General features: G+C 41.6%; 1 protein-coding gene and 1 long non-coding RNA gene across 4 annotated transcripts in view; both read left to right on the plus strand.

Moving 5' to 3' along the window:
- PYGL (glycogen phosphorylase L) overlaps positions 1-20894 on the plus strand; it is a 54426-nt gene that overhangs the window by 10181 nt on the left and 23351 nt on the right. For all 3 annotated transcript variants that reach the window (XM_086321557.1, XM_086321559.1, XM_086321560.1), the window contains exons 4-11: positions 1039-1142; positions 9558-9689; positions 13326-13437; positions 13959-14041; positions 18603-18746; positions 19272-19364; positions 20049-20195; positions 20535-20698. In XM_086321557.1, the coding sequence (XP_086177683.1) occupies positions 1039-1142; positions 9558-9689; positions 13326-13437; positions 13959-14041; positions 18603-18746; positions 19272-19364; positions 20049-20195; positions 20535-20698 (979 nt within the window). The remainder of the gene's footprint in view (positions 1-1038; positions 1143-9557; positions 9690-13325; positions 13438-13958; positions 14042-18602; positions 18747-19271; positions 19365-20048; positions 20196-20534; positions 20699-20894) is intronic.
- Positions 1358-3171, plus strand: LOC147364625 (uncharacterized). Its single transcript, XR_015134770.1, has 2 exons — positions 1358-1524; positions 2886-3171. It is a non-coding gene; the product is annotated as an uncharacterized LOC147364625 (long non-coding RNA).

The raw sequence follows: 20894 nt of genomic DNA on the forward strand, positions 1-20894 counted from the left end.
CTGAGCCTGCACTCTAGGACCCTTGTGCCACAAGAGAAGCCACTGCAACGAGAAGCCTTGTGCACTACAGCTAGAGAGTAGCCCCTGCTTACCACAGCTAGAGAAAGCCTGAGTGCAGCAACACAGAACCAAAACGAAAATAAATTAAAAAAAAATTCAGCCAACAAGGCCGTGTATTATCACAGAACAACTCTAAAGTTTGGCCATTCCAAGGTTTATTTATTCAGCAGCACAGTTCAGTCAGGACTCTGCAACTCTGTGGTTCTTTTGACTTTTTATGGAAAAAAGACAGCAGCAGTAAGGAGAATCTTTAATTGTACCCAGCAGACCTCCTAGCAGCTCTCATTGGATAGAATGATTCATCGTATGCTCAGGCCAAAACCAAAACTGGTGAAGGACATAAAATTACTATGATTAGCCTAGAAGTTTAGTCAAGCAATATTCACTTCCAGGTCCAGCCTCCCTGAAGCATAACCTGGTATGTGAACAACACTGGAATTCCATCAGCCAGAAAGAGAGTCTGCCACAGATGTCCCAGTCGGTCAGACAGGTCGCATGTAAATTATACATGTCTTTTCAAGCAAGGGGGCATGGAGACAGGTTTCCCTAGAAAGGGCAGTGCGAGGGACAGGCACAATAAAAGACATGCTAACACAGACCAGTTTCCTTCAGTTCAGTTGAGTTCAGTTGCTCAGTCGTGTCCAACTCTGCTTAGCTTAGCTTTCCTTAGCTATTCTCAAATGGAATGCCAACATGAACGCAGTAGTAGTTTCTAGGTAGTGAGATAATAAATGATGTTTGTTTTCTTCTGTATGCATTTTTGTATTTTCTAACTTTTCTATGGTATTTATTTTATTATAATTGGGGAAAATGTGACTTTAAAAAATTAATACTCACTGTGCAGCAGTCTCTGTGCTTTAAAATATAAATATGGTTTCTCATAGAAAAATGTTTTGTGGCTGCCTTGTTTTTTAGAGAAAGACAAATTTTTACTTACCTTGATAACTCTGTCTTTTGCTTGTGCTCGATTTAATTTAGCCTGCTTCCTGGATTCCATGGCAACTCTGGGGCTTGCAGCCTATGGCTATGGCATCCGATATGAATATGGAATCTTCAATCAGAAGATTCGAGATGGATGGCAGGTATGTGACTCATATTTTTAATTTTGTCAGTAAAATTTTGCCTTGATGTTCTGGCTGATTTATAATTTACAGAATTTAACAGAGGGCGTTACTAATGTCTGTAGCATTTGATTGACATCTGTGAATTCTGTCAGTCTTCCCACTTTGCGATATAAGCTCCATAAGAGCCGAGAGCCTGCCAGTGTCACCAGTATCATTCACCACCAGATCTATAGCATCTTTTACAGTGCCAGACTCATAAGGATGCTAGAGAGTCATGAAGATACTTGTCACCGAGTACCTGAATGCAGACCACCTGTAATGGGCAGTGTCCTATCTCTGCAGCATGCAAAATGGAGGAGCATGTCTTTTGACTCATGATCTTTGCCAGTAGCCCTTGCAGGTAGGAAGCATGTCACCATCTTTGTAGGTGAGAAAACTGAGGCTCTTAAGAGGTGAAGTCGCCTCAGATCACACTTTTGGTAAATCTGCATCCCCAGATTTCCCAGTCACAATAAGTCTTCTTTTCCACATTCAGAGTCTTGCCCGCCTTAGTATGCCTTTGTTGTTCAGTCGCTCAGTTGTGTCCAACTTTTTGTGACACCGTGGACTGCAGCATGCCAGGCTTTCCTGTCTTTCACTATCTCCCGGAGGTTGCTCAAACTCACATTTTAATATGCCTATCTTATAAGATATATAAACTCAGTTTTCTGCTTTTTTTAATATAAGATAACAGTAGGCAGCCTTGTTAACTATTATATCAAATAAATCTGGCACATATTTAATATGTGTAATTATAGTGCCCCATAGAAAATTGCACAAATAGTAATTAATCCATATAAATGACTTTCATTTTATTTTCATATAACCAAACCAGATTCTTAAGTATTTGTTTCTGTTTGTCTTTAGTAATCCTTTGAGCTACAGTCATATAGCTGTCCATGCACGGACAGTTTTCCTTGATGTTAAATGTGATTTAGGCTTTCTCTTTCTCCCTATCCTTGTCTCATACCCATACCCCAAAGATACTGGATTTTCAAAAAAGCCTGACCTCTCTAAGCCCTTGTCAGAGTTCTAAGAGTCAGTCCAAAGGCAGCGCACTCAGGCATTGGGTTGGGGGACCTAGGCTGCAGCTAATCCCCAGAGAGGGGAAGGATGAGAAGCTGAGTGTCGTCACCATCTGCTTTCTCCTCCCTCAGTATTTGGACACTTTCTGGGCCAAGGAAAGTAGGTACTAAAAGATTTGATTTGATGAGAGGTTGCATTGAGGAAAGTCCCAGAAGGAGAATATTGGGAAACTATTGAAAGACAAACTTCCAAATTTTGTTAAGGACCAGTGTATCTTCAGGGGCTTCCCTGGTGGCTCAGTTGGTAAAGAATCTGCTTGCAATTCAAGAGACTGCCTGCAATGCAGAAGACCTGAGTTCAATCCCTGGAGAAGGAAATGGCAAACCACTCCAATATTCCTTTCTTGGAAAATTCCATGGACAGAGGAGCCTGGTGGGCTACAGTCCGTGGGGTTGCAAGAGTCTGACACAACTTAGCAACTAAACCACCACCACCAATGCATCTTCAATTCAGTTCAGTTCAGTCACTTAGTCGTGTTAGACTCTTTGCGACCCCATGAACCGCAGCATGCCAGGCCTCCCTATCCATCACCAACTGCCAGAGTCTACCCAAACCCATGTCCATTGAGTCGGTGATGCCATCCAACCATCTTATCTTCTGTCGTCCCCTTCTCCTCCTGCCCTCAATCTTTCCCAGCATCAGAGTCTTTTCAAATGAGTCAGCTCTTCACATCAGGTGGCCACAGTATTGGAGTTTCAGCTTCAGTATCAGTCCTTCCAATGAACACGCAGGAGTGATCTCCTTTAGGATGGACTGGGTGGATCTCCTTGCAGTCCAAGGGACTCTCAAGAGTCTTCTCCAACACCACAGTTCAAAAGCATCAATTCTTTGGCATTCAGCTTTCTTTATGGTCCAACTCTCACATCCATACATGACTACTGGAAAAACCATAGCCTTGATTAAACAGACCTTTGTTGACAAAGTAATGTCTCTGCTTTTTAATATGCTGTCTAGGTTGGTCATAACTTTCTTTCCAAGGAGTAAGTATCTTTTAATTTCATGGCTGCAATCACCATCTGCAGTGATTTTGGAGCCAAAAAAAATAAAGTCAGCCACTGTTTCCACTGTTTCCCCATCTATTTGCCATGAAGTGATGGGACCGGTATCTTCAGCTACTCCTAAACCAATTAGGAGGCAGTATTGGGTAGGAAAAAACATTTGGGCTCTAACTTGAGATCTCATTTCTAATTTGAGGCCTAATTGCAACTCATTACCCTTATGAGTTATGTTGCCTTTATTAGGTTACTTAACTTCTCTGAACCTGGGTTTTCTTGTCTGCAAAATAGAGATGCCAGCTTCCCAAAATTATGATAAAAATATGTAAAATGTCTGGCACACAAGTAGGTACTCAAGAATGTTAATTTTCCCTAATAAAAGGAGGATACTTTCACAAATTGTGGCATTGTATAATATATTAATATAGCCATTGATACTATGTTTTTGATTAATTATAGTAAAATGGGAAATTGTTTATGTTAGTTGAAAAAAAAGGGATATAGGATCATGTGAATAGTATGACCTATCCAAAGGAAGCAAAAAAGACAAAATGCTAGGGAAAAAAAGTATATATGTATGTGTATATATACACACACACACACACACACACACACATATCTCAAAGGTTCAGTAGTAATTATCTCTGGGAGATAGGATTATGGGTGACTTTGACTATCCTTTTATTCTTCTACATGAGTCAGAGTCTATAAGAAATGTGTATTTTATAATCATAAAAAGTTAGAAAAAATAATTGGCTGCCTTCTACAATGAAGAAATCTAGGGTTACATGGTAAGAAGCCTAGCTTGGCAGGCATTTCCAGCAGGACCAAGATTTTAACACACCGTAACCAAGCAATACATGGTATTCATTCTCAGTCTTTGTATCCTGTGTGATACTCATTATACCCCACAATGTTTAAGGATTTTATTTTTTACTTTTCTGTGAAAGATGTCATTTTAAATTCAGCTGCTCAATCTCAAGAAAATTCTTTCAAGTGCATTTTCCCCAAAGTCTTATGAAAGACCACTCTGTTATTCACACCTTTGACCTTTGCTACCTTTAAATGGCCTTATTCCAGGAAGCCTTCCCTTCTCTCCTGTGAGACCCAAGAAGTATACATCCCCAGCGTTTTAAGGGAAAAAGAGAGACCAAATGGCTTTGGCTAGTCTTCAAAGCTAGCTTCACTATCCTTCATCACTTCTTTTGTTATAACTTGAAATTGAGTCAGAAAGACACCTCATTTTATCTACCATAGCCATTGCTCACTGGGATGGGATTTTAAAGAGCAAAGATAAAATACATCATACCATAAAAAAGAAACTGTTTCCATTTATATATATATATGTATCTCTTTCAGGAAAGCAACCTGCTTTTTCAGCCCATGATCACTCCCCGACTCATATCAGCTACAGGGTTGCTCTTACCATAGAAAAGGCTGATGAAAATTGCACAGGCTAGGAAGATTTTTAAAGGGTGCTAGACTTTCAGTTTTCGAAGGCTCTCTTCAAAGAAGATTTGGAGTAACAAAGTGTTCTTTGTGAACTCCACCCTGTCCTCAAAGAAAATAATTTTATTGCTAAAATGCTTGACCTACCTTGAACTCTACTGGGGATCATAGAAACCTTATCAAGAATAGTTCTCTGAAAATGACTGGACACTGGGAGGGAAAGGGGGAAGGCAATTGCGACAGCCTCACATTAAAGTTTAACAGTCACGTGCTAAAGTTCTGGGTGGAAAAATATGCTGGCAGTAGAAATCTCAGGGTTAAATCGAGCCATCTGCTGGAACCTTCTGTCTCTTAGAGCCCGTTCCCAGCCTGCTCTGACTAGCCATGCACAGTTCACATTACCCAGCAAGCTTCCTGTGACCACTGTTGGGTTCTCAGTATTCCCCAGAAACATTTATCAATGATTGATACCATCAGACAGCAAAGTTTGTTGACACCACCTGATTTTTACTCACTGATTCTTCATGTCCTGTGTAGCCCACAATTGAGAGGAAAAGCATTTCTTAGTATTCAATCACTGACTGAGACCCTGAGCTGACCTCTGCTTCCATGCTGGCAGGAACAGATTACATTGAGTAATTTCTCTAGGAAGATACCAGATCCAGCTGCCACACACTCCTCACCCCTACCCAGAGGGGCACTTTGCTCCTCACTCCAAGTCTTCTGCTTGCTTTATCTCAGCTCCTTTTCATCTGGGATGTTCAGATCCAAACAGCCCACTTGGATATAAATGAAAGCTCTCCTCGCATCTGGCCCCAGCTCTTCATGTGGCTTCGCAAGCTGGGGCATTCAGGGATCACTGGCTACATGGAAATCTAAATTTACAAACTAATTTGCTGGAAGGAAGCAGGATAGAGAGGAGGTTTATCACCACCCCACAGCCTTGGTGGATTGGGTGGGGGGTAGTTCTCTCTTTCTCTTCTGATCTGCTCAGACCAGCTTGTGTTTATGAAGCATTTATGCTTCAATTTACCTTAAAAACAAGCTTTGTATAATTGAGGGAATTATTGACAGATTCCTTGCCAAAATCAAGAAGAGACTCAATAAAGAATAGCAAGCTAGGAGTTCTATTCTCCTACAGAATGTGTTAAGTAACCCAGTGGAATTAAAATCAGCCATTATTTGGTGGGGAAAAATCAGACCAACACTGGATTGCGTTGAAAGTGACTGGCTGACTAGTCAGTCCCTTATCACTTGACAGTGTGTCCTCAAAAGAGCAAATACGAGCTCGGACTTGCACGGGAGGCTGGGAGGGGCTGGTGGTGGGAAGCCCGGAGTTCAGTTTCTCTTCTATGGGCATTTCATTCTGCTTGAGGGGAGAGCAGTCTGAATCTGCTGCATTTATCAGCAGAAAATATGTTGTCCCCTTAACCTGTGCACATTTTTTGAGAGGAAAGCTGTTTCTGGCTCACTGTCCTCCTGGTTCACATACAACCTGAAGATGCATATTAACAACAGTCCTGGGTGCTGAAATGAGGCATCTAGGCCCTAAGGTTCATTCCTGTTATAGAAAGCAGTGTTCACATTGATCAGTATTTGAAACCCAGAACCTGCCCCCTTGCCTAAGTGCAGCACGAAGTGTTTTGTAATTAAGGATGTTTGATGCTTTGTGGACATTCTCATTTATTTTTCATCAAATTTCTAGTTATTAATATGAGCTAGTGGGCTCTAACTTTACCAATCTCTTATCAATTGATAAAAATTCAGTCCTTTCCTTGTTAAATTTTCATTGTCTTTTTTGTTCTCTTTATGACGGGGATAGCGGAAGTCTCAGATCTGAATTATAGTTCCTGACTTTGTATTACCATGTAGCTCCAGGCTGCACCATGTACCCAGTGTCTTCATGTTAAAAGGCAGACTTTCAAATGCAGATTTTGAGACCCCCACCCCATACTGCCTGAGACTCTGCATTTGAACAGGATGCATTTTACTGATTAGCTCACATCTAGGTCCAGCCTTCCCTTCCTGCATCTGCTACATTCTCCTGTCTCCAGCAGCTCTCTAACTCCAGACTTTCTATCTAAAGATGTTGTTTCTGTGAGTCCCCTCTTCATTCATCATGTTGCTGGTAGTTCCTGTTAACAGGCAGCTTACTGGCATTCCCAATATAAAGTCATGATCAGTGTTTGAATAAATGGATATGTGTTAGCTTGTCTGGCTATTGACATTAATGTTTTATCTAATATCTCAAAAGTTAGCTGTGTTTGTTCACCTCTCTCCACACTGCCTGGGGCAGACACTGAACTCGTATATAGGTTATCATGAAGCATCCAGCATTGTGTGATAATTCATAATTAATATCTCTTTAAACTAAAGCTGAGTTTTCTATGAGGGAAGGGTGAGGCAGCAAATAGGTAAAATAACCATATTTGGGGTAATTTCATTGACAAGAGAACTTTGTATTAAAAAACCTTAACCCTCCCTCCTTTCCAGAACACAATTCCATCTTTTAATATATATACAATATTTTAAAGTTTTCACTAATAATATCTTTAAAAATGTAACCCCCTCCCACCATATGTTTTGTCATTGTTATGGTATTTTTATGTTTTTTTATAGAAAACAAAATTTATTTGATGTCCAGGATGCCCTAAATACAAATTCTGATTTTAAAAATTGTATAAGAAATATTTTGTTATAAACTGACATAACTGCGTGGGGATACATTGAAGTTATCAATAAAATAAATTTCTTACCTTGTTAGTATGTTATTTTCAAAATGAACTGTATTAGTTCATTATCAGATCAAAATTACATGAGGATTAAATTAAACAAAGACTACAAAATGTAATGGTATTCTGTTGGTGGGAATATAAATTGGTGCAGCCACTGTGGGACTCAATGGACAATCCTTAAAAAACTAAAAACAGAACTACCATATATTCTAGCAATTCCATTCATGGGCATATATCTGGAAAAAATGAAAACACTAATTCAAAAACATACATGCACCCCAATGTTCATAGCAGCACTATTTATAATTGTCAAGATATGGAAGCAACCCAAGTGCCCATCAACAGATGAACGGATAAAGATATGATATATATATGCCATGAAATATTACTCAGCCATAAACAAGAAATGCTGCCACTCGCAGTATCATGGATGGATGTGGAGAATATTACACTTATTATGCCTAGTGAAATAGGTCACACAGAGAAAGACAGATACAATATGTTATCACTTATATGTGGAATCTAAAAAATAATACAAATGAATGCATATGCAGAATAGATTCACAGATATAGAAAACGAACTTGTGGTTACCAAATGGGAGAAGGAAGAGGAGAGGGACAAATTAGGGGTATGGGATTAGCAAACTATGTGTAAAACAGATAAGCAACAAGGATACACTGTATAGCACAAGAAATTATACCTGTTATCTTATAATACCCTGTAATGGAATATAACCTGCAAAAGCACTGTCGCTATGCTAAACACCTGGAACTAACACAGTATTGTAGATCAACTATACTTCAATTTTTTTTTAATGGAAAAAAAAAGTTATAGTGTTCTGTACCTATGCTGAAATAAGGGAGCTTTCTATGAGTAGCTTTTCTCCACTGATTCTATGCTTTCTAGGCACAAAGCTCTTGACAGAAAATCATGATGTAGGACCCATCAGGTCCTACACCATGTAAATACCACTGGGAGGCCTCTCTTTCCCTCAAGCTAGACAGTTGGCTTCCCAGATGTTAAGGCACAGGCTTTGGAACCCACAGTTTAGTTCAGTTCTGTCACTCAGTTGGGTCCAACTCTGTGACTCCATGGACTGCAGCACAACAGGCTTCCCTGTCCATCACCAACTCCTGGAGCTTGTTCAGGCTCGTGTCCATCGAGTCAGTGATGTCATCCAACCATCTCATCTTCTGTCGTCCCCTTCTCCTCCTGCCTTCAATTATTCCCAGCATCAGGGTCTTTTCCAATGAGTCAGGCCAGCATCCGGTGGCCAAAGTATTGGAGCTTCAGCTTCAGCATCAGTCTTTCCAAGGAATATTCAGGATTAATTTCCTTTAGGACTGACTGGTTTGATCTCCTTGAATTCCAAGGGACTCTCAAGAGTCTTCTCCAACACCACAGTTCAAAGCATCAATTCTTCAATTGATGAACCGACAGACCTACCATCAAATCTTATCTGCATCATTCACTGTCCATGCAACTTTGAGCAATTATAGTTCCCTTTAAAAAGGGAGAAGCTGTTCTATACATCAGTGTCTCTTTTGCTGTCTTGTACACAGGGTTATTGTGGACTCTATGGGGGAGGGAGAGGGTGGGAAGATTTGGGAGAATGGCATTGAAACATGTAAAATATCATGTATGAAACGAGATGCCAGTCCAGGTTTGATGCACGATACTGGATGCTTGGGGCTAGTGCACTGGGACGACCCAGAGGGATGGTATGGGGAGGGAGGAGGGAGGAGGGTTCAGGATGGGGAACACATGTATACCTGTGGCGGATTCATTTTGATATTTGGCAAAACTAATACAATTATGTAAAGTTTAAAAATTAAATAAAATTGAAAAATAAAAAAAAAGGGAGAAGCTGTAAGTTCCCTCCTACAGGATTGCTACGAGAATTAAACACAATAATATATATATAAAACATTTAGAGCAATATTACCGAGTATTGTTGATTTAGGCTGTATGATAATAACAAAGATGAATTGAGGTTGACAGAACCAACATCTTTCTTGCCAAAGCAGTACTGAGTTGATCCAGTCAAAAATATTTTTGATTTGATATAATTGAAGGGTTAGGTCCATATCTCCTGAAAAACAAATTATAAGCCATGTCCTTTTTGCAGATAGAAGAAGCAGATGATTGGCTCAGGCATGGAAACCCCTGGGAGAAGGCCCGCCCTGAGTTCATGCTGCCTGTTCACTTCTATGGAAGAGTAGAGCACACAGAGGCTGGGACCAAATGGACCGACACCCAGGTATTTCAAGAGTCCTCACGCTGAGCGTTGTACAGAGGACAACACAGCATGATGTGTAGATGGTATTCAGTATAGTGTATTGTATGTTGAATAACAATGTATTTTTATAAATAAATGTGTTACTTCTCTTAGTGAAACCCATGCATTTTGGAGACCAGGGTGCTGAGGTCAAGAGAGAAGTGACTTCCCTAAGATCAAGTGACTTACCAGAGTCATTTCGTCATCTACTTTATCAGAGATTAATCAATTCTATAATCCCAGAATGCTTAGCTCTCTAGTTTTATGTACCGTTGTTGAAACCAAGAGTGAATAAAGTTAAATGTCTTTCCTCACACCACTGCCATATGTACATTGACTTGTAAATTCTAAGGGGTAAATATTTTAAAATTGAAGTATTTATTCAATGGATTACCAAAATTTTTCATTACAAAGTCAAGAAAAACAACACAAAATATTGCAAAATACATGCTGTTATTATGTGCCAGATCACTGCTAGAGAAATAATGCTGGTGTCCATCCAAGTGTACTTAATTCCTGGACATGTATTTATCCTGCCCCTAGCCCGAGGGCAGGCAGGGGCAGATTCTGCCCCAGCTCCGGCATTCCCTGCATGCCAATTGCAGGAGACATAAGAGGCTCAGGTTTCCGGTTTGATCCCTGGGTCAAGAAGATCCCCTGGAGGAGGAAATGGCAACCTACTCCAGTATTCTTGCCTGGAGAATCCCATGGACAGAGGAGCCTGGCAGGCTATAGTTCAGAATCACAAAAAGTCAGACACAACTGAAGCAATTTAGCATGCACACACGCAGAATAGAGTATTACCCTGTTGCTGCTGCTGCTGCTAAGTCACTTCAGTCGTATCCGACTCTATGCGACCCCAGAGACAGCAGCCCACCAGTTTACCTCGTCCCTGGGATTCTCCAGGCAAGAACACTGGAGTGGGTTGCCATTTCCTTCTCCAATGCATGAAAGTGAAAAGTGAAAGTGAAGTCACTCAGTCGTGTCCGACTCTTAGGGACCCCGTGGACTGCAGCCTACCAGGCTCCTCCATCCGTGGGATTTTCCAGGCAAGAGTACTGGAGTGGGGTGCCATTGCCTTCTTTACTGAACAATTTATTTTTCAGCCCCTCCAGTGGAGGAGCTGTGCTTTGCTGTCCTCATACTTCCTGATAAAAAACCCCTAAGCACTGTTGGACTGTATTGTCCAGTCAGGAGGCTCCACTTGAGATATTTGTTTAGTAAATACAGTCTTAGGCCAGAAAAGATGTTTCATTGGCCATTCTTTAAAAGCTTAAAGAAAATGGTAAAGACCAGAGAAATGTTCTTTGTTATATAGAAGAATCAGGGGCAAAATTCAGTCTTGTAATGCTACATTCAGTGGACTAATCTTCATAAATAAATGCTTCATTTTATCTTAGAAGAATCAAGACCCATGTTATAGCAGACTTTTAAACTAATGCTTTATTCTGCTAATCCATGCAAAGCTAGTCACAGTTCAGAAAAGTAAAACTTTTTTTAAAAAGTCTTTTTTTTTTTTGCAGCATATGAAGTAATGGATTAGAAGCTAAAATAGGTCATTATATGTAATGATATAAGGAATAAGTTAATATGGTGATTTCAAGACATTCCCTTATATCTCCTCCACTTCTATTTTGGTCAAACAATAGACCACAGTCTGAGTTATAGTTGCTTACAAATAGGATCAGGAAAACTGCAACAAATCAATTGTTAATATGCCCAAAGAATTCTCACATGTTTTGAGTGTTAAACTAGCAAGTATTTGATGTCTAAAACTTCCAGAGGCTTCTGATCTATTTAAATGTATGCACTTTACACATTCAATCCTGGAAGCATTCTGTTTACTCCATAGGTCCCACTGATAACCTTATGATGACCTGATGATGTATTTACAAAGTACCTCTAGACAGTTTCATAATATATCTAGAAATCCAATTGGGGAGAATGTATTTTTCTGTGCCCACAAAGGCAAGGTTATGGGGCAGATGTAATAAAGAGTGAGCTCACCCTCCTCGTGCAGAACTTTATGGATTGATGCTATTGCCTGATCAGCCCCCAGATTTGTAACTAGTGAGGTCAGAGAGCATGAAGTCAGACCTGGTGTGTGCCTGTTTGAGGGCTTCCAGCAAATTGAACTGTCTGTGTTATTATTGTGTCAGTTCAGGTCCTCAAGGAAGCAGATGGCAGGGAGAATTAGAAGTGCAAGTGACCTATTGCAGAAATGCTATGAAAAATTAGGGGGAAGGGGACAGGGGGAAGGGGGAATTCGTTCAGACTGCACAGGTGTGACACCTGTGAAGAGAGAGGGAAAGAAGGAGTTCTCAGGAAGAGCCTCACACTGCACCACAGCTCTGAGCAAGTGCGCAGGCTCCTGAGGGAGTCCCAGCTCTCATGCTCCCACCACCATGAGAGCATCCCAGAGAAGGCACAGCCTCGTGTCAGCACCGAGGTGGCGATTTCTCCCTGAAGTTCTCTAAAGGGACTTCCGAGCCATGCGCTTCCCCAGCTGCCTCAGTTATGCTGCCAGGGTCAGAAAGATGAGTCATGTTTGAATCCGGGCTCAGTCCCACTCTGTAAATGACTTCCTGATTGATCACAACTTGCTTTAAGAATCTCCAGAGACCTTAATTTCCTAGTAAAAGATATTCAAGTCAGTGTGATTTGTTACTTTATGATTATGATGTTCATGAAAGTATGACTGAATATATGTCATTGATATAGACTAGAGTCCTTCATTCGTTTATAATTCAGCAGACCAAATTAAAGAGATTTGTGGTTAGGTTTCAACACTACCACTGTCTGTGACCTTCGGTAGGTCACTTCTCAGCCTCATTCCCTTCATATCTGAAATGAGTAAGTTGCACTAAATGATCTCTAGCATCCACCAATTCAACCATTCTGTCATTCCCCTTCCTTGGAGATTGACTCTGATGAGGCAGGGAATAGAAGTGTCTTTCCTCACAAAAATTTTAAAGTCATGTAAAATGCAGTTCATCTTCCTGTTCTCTATTTCCATGACTATCACAAATATTGAGCTAAATTTTCCAAAGCTGGCCTCTTAGACCCATCTCAGCTAATTATCAGCTGATTTGTTAGATCACTAAAACAACTCTTCTTCATGTAACTGTGAAAAATCTAGCATAGCATTTTAAACATCGTATGTCATGTTTATCTTCGTACATTTCCTACTCCATTGATTTTTCACCATATTTGAAATCAGATCATCGAATAATCAACATGAAACTTATCCTGACTACTATTCTTAATGGGTACAGATTCACATTTGCTACTTTGTACATCATATTTTGTTATTCTTAGAGCAATGGCTTGATCTGAAATGCAAAAGATTTGCATCCAGATCAGGGCAAAAGACACAAAGGGAAGTCAACGTGAAACTGATATAGGGGTTCATCTGTCTGGGTCGTTCCAGCCATTCAGATTGTTCCAGTGGGAGGAGGACACTCCAGCCCTGGGAGCCTCGTCTTGGTTTAGGGATCATACGATCTGAGTTGGTGATGGAGCCAGGAAACAAATTCCCGTTGCTGTCTCCCAGCTCTGTGCACCCTCCACCCTCCTCCATGGGCACCAGTGAGCAGCTGCCTTGGTTTCGCCCCGCAGGTGGTCCTGGCCCTCCCGTATGACACCCCGGTGCCTGGGTACCTGAACAACACGGTCAACACGATGCGCCTCTGGTCCGCTCGGGCGCCCAATGACTTCAACCTCAGAGACTGTGAGTGCAGCGCGGGCTCGTGTGTCTTTAATCTTTTTCTTTACTAATTAGAACCAAAGTGAGCTGAGTTTCTGATATGAACTCTTTAGTGTCTAAGCATTTTATGGAGCAGGTATGGAGAACACGGTTAAAGCAGTCCTCCAGTCTGACCTTCATAGACTCTCCTGTGAATCAGAGCTTGAAGTTTTGCTGAAATCCTTTTGAATTTTTAGGAATTTTAGGAACCCCACATGGCAGAAGGTCCCCAGCCTTTGGGCCAGGGACCAGTACCTTCTGTCAGATTAGTAGTGGCATTAGATTAGAAATAAAATCCACACTAAATGTAGTGTGCTTAAATCATCCCAAACCATCCCCCTCACTCTAAGTCCATGGAGAAATTGTCTTCCACAAAATCAGTCCCTGGCCCCCCAAAAGGGGTATTCAACAAGCAGGGTATTCAGCAAGCATCAGGTGAGATCATGGGGGTTCTGAAGACAGCAGCTGGCCTGTCTGTTTATTGATTTTTCTAACATTTCCTTCAGTTAATGTTGGAGACTACATTCAGGCCGTGCTGGACCGGAATCTGGCCGAGAACATCTCCCGGGTCCTCTATCCCAATGATAATGTGAGTGGTCAAGCTGGCTTTCTCAGTGGAAACAGAAGTGGGTTATTTCACAAGTGCCTATTCAGTAGCCATAAAGCACATACTTAATAATGTTTTTTTTTCCTGTCAATGAGGAATAATCTCCATATCTCATCCTGCATTGTCTAGATTGCCCTTCCCCTCCATCAGATCAGATCAGATTAGATCAGTCGCTCAGTAGTGTCCGACTCTTTGCGACCCCATGAATCGCAGCACACCAGGCCTCCCTGTCCATCACCAACTCCCAGAGTTCACTCAGACTCACGTCCATCGAGTCAGTGATGCCATCCAGCCATCTCATCCTCTGTCGTCCCCTTCTCCTCCTGCCTCCAATCCCTCCCAGCATCAGAGTCTTTTCCAATGAGTCAACTCTTCGCATGAGGTGGCCAAAGTACTGGAGTTTCAGCTTTAGTATCATTCCTTCCAAAGAAATCCCAGGGCTGATCTCCTTCAGAATGGACTGGTTGGATCTCCTTGCAGTCCAAGGGACTCTCAAGAGTCTTCTCCAACACCACAGTTCAAAAGCATCAATTCTTCGGCGCTCAGCCTTCTTCACAGTCCAACTCTCACATCCATACATGACCACAGGAAAAACCATAGCCTTGACTAGACGAACCTTTGTTGGCCAAGTAATGTCTCTGCTTTTGAATATGCTATCTAGGTTGGTCATAACTTTCCTTCCAAGGAGTAAGTGTCTTTTAATTTCATGGCTGCAGTCACCATCTGTAGTGATTTTGGAGCCCCTCAAAATAAAGTCTGACACTGTTTCCACTGTTTCCCCATCTATTTTCCATGAAGTGGTGGGACCAGATGCCATGATCTTCGTTTTCTGAATGTTGAGCTTTAAGCCAACTTTTTTACTCTCCACTTTCTTTCATCAAGAGGCTTTTTAGTTCCTCTTCACTTTCTGCCATAAGGGTGGTGTCATCTGCATATCTGAGGTTATTGATATTTCTCCCGGCAATCTTGATTCTAACTTGTGTTTCTCGCAGTCCATCGTTTCTCATGATGTACTCTGCATATAAGTTAAATAAACAGGGTGACAATATACAGCCTTGACGAACTCCTTTTCCTATTTGGAACCAGTCTGTTGTTCCATGTCCAGTTCTAACTGTTGCTTCCTGACCTGCATACAAATTTCTCAAGAGGCAGATCAGGTGGTCTAGTATTCCCATCTGTTTCAGAATTTTCCACAGTTGATTGTGATCCACACAGTCAAAAGCTTTGGCATAGTCAATAAAGCAGAAGTAGATGTTTTTCTGGAACTCTCTTGCTTTTTCCATGATCCAGTGGATGTTGGCAATTTGATCTCTGGTTCCTCTGCCTTTTCTAAAACCAGCTTGAACATCAATCAGGAAGTTCACAGTTCACATATTGCTGAAGCCTGGCTTGGAGAATTTTGAGCATTACTTTACTAGCGTGTGAGATGAGTGCAATTGTATGATAGTTTAAGCATTCTTTGGCGTTGCCTTTCTTTGGGAGTGGAATGAAAACTGACCTTTTCCAGTCCTGTGGCCACTGCTGAGTTTTCCAAATTTGCTGGCATATTGAGTTCCCCTCCATACAAAACAAATTTGTACGGTTCATGAAATCAGAACTGGTGTTTCACCCATCCCTATTTGGGAGGCTCTGTCCATGTATTTCAAAGCAAAACCTGGATATAAAAGATGAGATGCAGCTGAGATAAAGCACTTCTTCCTTTCCAAACAGGAGTTTCATCCTCAGCATCAGAAGTCCCTGGAGGGGTCCTGCCTGTCCTCTTCCCCTCACTCATGGGTCTCCTCTGCCCCTTTGCCTCCAGGAGAGGTGGGGGTCATGGGCCTCAGAACAGACCCAGGAGCAGACACTTGTTTCTTATGCCACTGATTTATCTTGTTAAACTTTTTCTTAAAGGCGATCATTCCTGTTGCTGTTGTTCAGTCACCCTGTCATGTCTGACTCTGCAACCCCATGGACTGCAGCACACGGACTGCAGATCATTCCTAAATTTACACTAAAAACAACTTAGTTTAAAAAAAAAACACTTGGGACTGAATCTCAAATGACTACTATCAATTCTTAATGGATTTAAATGTATTTAGCTCTAACTTCTCTATGAGTAAAATAATTTTCTGGAAGCTATAATGATTTTTTTTTTAAGTAATAATCTCAGAAGCAACCAAATTAGTAGTCTGCTCCACAAAGATGCCACAAAATAAGGATCTTGGGGACTAGGACATAAATGGTCCTAAGACTAGATATCCACTTGCTGTTAAACCTGTCTCCAAGGAGGAGTAAGTGGATTTGCTGCAGCATTATCAGGAACTTAATGGTATAGGTTATTTTTTCTTTGGGAGAAACAATGTAACTTCAGTACATTTCAGAGGAATCTAAAGGAGGGCATGACAACCCACTCCAGTATTCTTGCCTGGAGAATTCTCATGAACAGAGGAGCCTGGTGGACTCTGGGGTCACAAAGAGTTGGACATGACTGAGCAACTAAGCACAGCACACAATCTCTCAACATAATTACATGGTAATTTTCACTAGCTCTTCAATTAGTCTTTATATTATTATGACCTGTCAACACTAAAGACAGCTGATCTATGCCCATCCATATCATCATGTCATTATTTTTCCTTTCTGTACAAAATTTTTGTTTTTCCTGGAGTTGATGCTTGTTTTGTTGGCTTGGTTTTCCGAGTACTTTGCCCTAATCTATCCTATACTCTACCCCAGTTGTAGAAATTTCCTCTCAGTATATTCAAACACCTTTGGTATTCTGTTGACTCGGTCTTTCTTAAGTCCCTTCTGGATCTCTCCTGGTTGGCTGCTCCACTGGCGTCTTTGGAGCGACTTTCCCACCGTTCTAAGGACCTCTGTGCTCTTACGCTCTCTGAGGTCATTTGTTTGGATCCCACATTTTCTTTTGGCTTGTTTGATCCCTTGTTTGGATAGTACACATGCTTAGGGCTTCCTGGGAAAGGGTGCATGTGAGGCCAATTTTTTTGAGACCTTTCATGTTGAAAGAGGTCTTTATTTTGCCCTCACATTGGTAGTTTGCCTGGATATCAAGGACGCAAAGATTTTTTTTTTTTATCTAGTTTTTGGTGTTGCTGAAAAACACAGTGCAATTTGAATCCTTGATCTGTTGTTTGTATTCTGCTTTTTTCCCCTTTGAAAGCTTCTAGTCTCCCTCTTCCTCTCCTTCTATCCCCCTCTAAACCCCCATCTCCAAGTGTACTAAAACGTACTGAAAGTTTTTTTAGAGGGGGAGGTGCTTGGTGTGAGTCTGTTTTCACTCCTCACGCCTGGGTCCCCTTTCAGTATGGGAACACAGGACTACAGCTCTCTGAGAAATGGTCTGGAATTATTAAACATCCTCAACTGGTTCTTTACCCCTTGTCTTTTATTTATCATCTCTGTCTTCTTACTCACCTTATGGGCGATCGCAACTCTCTCAATCTGTTTCACTTTGGCTATCATGTTTTAATTTTTGAGTAGTCTTTTTTTGCTTTAGATATTTTCTTAAAACATCTTATTCTTATTTCTTGAATACAATATCTAATCTATCTGAGGATATTATTGATAGTATTCTTATAATCGTTCTTTAATCTCTGTTTCTTCTAAGTTAACTTTTATATTTCAACATCTTTTAGAAGTTTTTCTTAGATGGCTAATGGCCCTTAAGTGCCCACTAAAAGAGAGAGGTACTGACAAGCTTTGGGGAGCTCTGTACTTCTGGGTGGGATTTATCTATTTGGCTTCACTATCCTGTGACCTGTTGGGGCCACTTCCTGGTGGAGCTCTGCATGTCCATGTCTTTAGTTTCTCTCTTCTGGGCAGGCCAGATTCCCTGGAGAAGATGCTTACAGCTGTTTTCCTCAGTGGAATTAACACTAACTGCCTGTGTTCTCAAATTTGGTTGGGAGAAGAAGGCTGAAAGTATCAGCGTTCAGTACACACTCTTTCACTGAACCCTCTTCCCCCGTTTTAGTGTGGGATGGTGCCCCTGCCTCCACCTGCACCTGCTTAGCCACCTCCAGGGACTAGATCTGCACCTTCTGCCTGAGTTGGCAAAGGAGACTGTTCATTTGAGGGAACTGGAGATGAGGTGTGAGGCCAACTGCTTCTTAGACTCTCAACTAACTTTTTACCCCCTCTTCATCCCTATGTCTAAAGGCACACAATGCGGACAGTTTCTGGGCCTTTGGGGAGCTTCGATGTATACACTGGGCTGTTCCTTTGGCTTTTCCCCACTAGGTCAAGAGTCAGCTTTCCTACATCTTCTGGGATGCAGGAAACCATTTATCCATCTGTTTTTCAACTTCTAAAAAGTTGTTGCTGTTGTGTTCTCTCCATTCCCTTCATCCTTTATCAGTATGCCTTTCTAAAATCCTTTACTGTTATTTTCATGGAGCTCCAGGAGGCTAATGCTTGGCCTTCGACCTGCCATCTTCCACCAGACATCCCACAGATGTTACAGGCCCCTGGGCAGGCGACGCCAGTCATGTTTTGGCCACTCCTAGTGTGAACCCTCTCACTCAATCTCTCTGGCTTGAAGTTTTTTGAAGGGAAGGAGCTAAGATTGAAGCAGGAGTATTTTGTGGTAGCTGCTACCTTGCAAGATGTCATCCGACGTTTCAAAGCCTCCAAGTTTGACTCCAGCAATAGCACCAAAACTGCGTTCGATGCCTTCCCAGATCAGGCAAGTACTTAGTCTGAATGTAGGTGGGAACCACTGAGAGGATCAGGACTTCCATCACACTTACTCATCAGCTGTCTCAGTGCTAAAAAATCTGAGTATCTGTATGCAAAACAGAACAGACTCACAGACGTAGAAAACAAACTTGTGGTTACCAAAGTGGGTTGGGGGAGACAAACCAGGACTGTGGGGTTAACAGATACACACTACTATACATAAAACAGATAAGCTGCAAGGATTTACTGTATAGCATGGGGAAATTACTTAATAGCTTGTAAGAACCTATAAAACAAATGCGTGTGTGTGTGTTTATATATATATAACTGAATCACTATGCTGTACACTTGAAATTGACACAGTATTTTAAATCGACTTCAATTTTTAAAAAAGTTGCATAGCTACAGTGTACTTAAAGCGTTCCATGAAAGGTAGGTGCTTGTTTGGTGCATGTGTGAGCTATGGACAAGGACAAGGAAGCCAGAGATGGGCCGCTGGCCACCTTCATGATGCTCTCCTTTCCCCATGTAGGTTGCCATCCAGCTGAATGACACCCACCCTTCACTTGCCATCCCTGAGCTGATGAGGATTTTTGTGGATATTGAAAAACTGCCCTGGTCCAAGGTCTGTAGAGTTTGGCTTCTTTTTCTTCTGAGTGACCAGAATATCTGTGATTGAGAGATTTTGCCAAAAGCTCCTTTTTACATTTTTTTAAAATAAGTCACTCTTGATAAATTACAACAAGGAAAGGTGAACTTTGCACTGGTGCTGACATTTCTCAGTTCTTGGAGTAAGACTAAGAAATAAATACCTTGCTAATGGGACACAGCTTGGTAGCTATATCAAGGCTTATATTGTGTTTCCCATTTCTGTGTCTAAAAGGATTCTAAATTAAACTCTCTAGCTTCAGATTAGAGCTAATTGAAAGTGTCCCCATTGAATCTAATCATACTTTGTACTGTCTCAGAACATTACGTAAGCTTTATTCCTCAAATTTTGTTTATTTAATAAACAAAAGACAAGTTAGGATAATAGAGAAGATTTATCAGCATGCTGTCTTAAGTTTCATTGGACAGTTTTGCTGCCTTTTTTTTTCCCACCCCCAAGAAAACATGTTCCCACTACCTATACCATTCAGGAACCTCCTAATAGTATATGTGCAGATAGAATCGTCCTGTGGCAGACAGGCCAGAGTCGAGGAAATGTTTGGCCTGAGGGTTGGGGTGCACCTACAGGCAGCCTCTCTGCAGAGGGAAGCAGCCGACACACACAACCCTACCCCCTTAACCCCAATCCCCTGTCCCCCAGGCATGGGAGATCACCCAGAAGACCTTCGCCTACACCAACCACACGGTGCTCCCAGAAGCCCTGGAGCGCTGGCCTGTAGAGCTGGTGGAGAAGTTGCTTCCTCGACATTTGCAAATCATTTACGAGATAAATCAGAAGCACTTAGATGTAAGTCACTTTGACAGATTCATAACCCTTTGGAGAAGGAGGTCTAGAGATGTTAAGGGTAGCTACAGTCTTCCCTCTTACTTGAGGCCCAAACATCTTTCGGTCATTGATACGTCAAAATCATTCAAGTCTGGGTGGGGCTCTGTTAACAACACCTTTTTGAAAATATTGTGAAGTGGAGGGATGGCATCTCCCCAGGGCTAACATCCCAGCGCCTCTCTGTGGGAGTGAAGTTTTATATTTACTCCATGGAAGGTTTTGGTTGGGAAGTGAATGATGTTATGCCAGGGTTGTCAGAATTCTGAGTGATCAGTAAAGCCTTTCTCTTCCTTTGCCTAGAAAATTGCTGCCTTGTTTCCTAAAGATGTCGACCGTCTGAGAAGGATGTCTCTGATAGAAGAGGAAGGAGGCAAAAGGATCAACATGGCCCATCTCTGCATTGTGGGCTCCCACGCTGTGAACGGCGTGGCTAAAATCCACTCGGACATCGTGAAGACCCAAGTGTGAGCCTCCGTCCCCATCGCAGTGGGTCTAACATTGCTCAGTAACAGAACAGCGCTAGTAAAGGCAGGGCTACCACTGGAGATGAGGAAAGGCTCCATGAAATATTTAAAAGTATTTTTTTTCCCTATACAAAGAACTGTTCTCTAAAAGGAAAAGACCTTCCTCTCTTAACCATCCTAATTCTAGATTTAGGAG

Source organism: Bos grunniens, chromosome 10 (genome assembly GCF_055505025.1).
Source record: "Bos grunniens cultivar Pamir isolate PY7600 chromosome 10, Bosgru_T2T1.0, whole genome shotgun sequence".
In the NCBI taxonomy this organism is placed as follows: domain Eukaryota; kingdom Metazoa; phylum Chordata; class Mammalia; order Artiodactyla; family Bovidae; genus Bos; species Bos grunniens.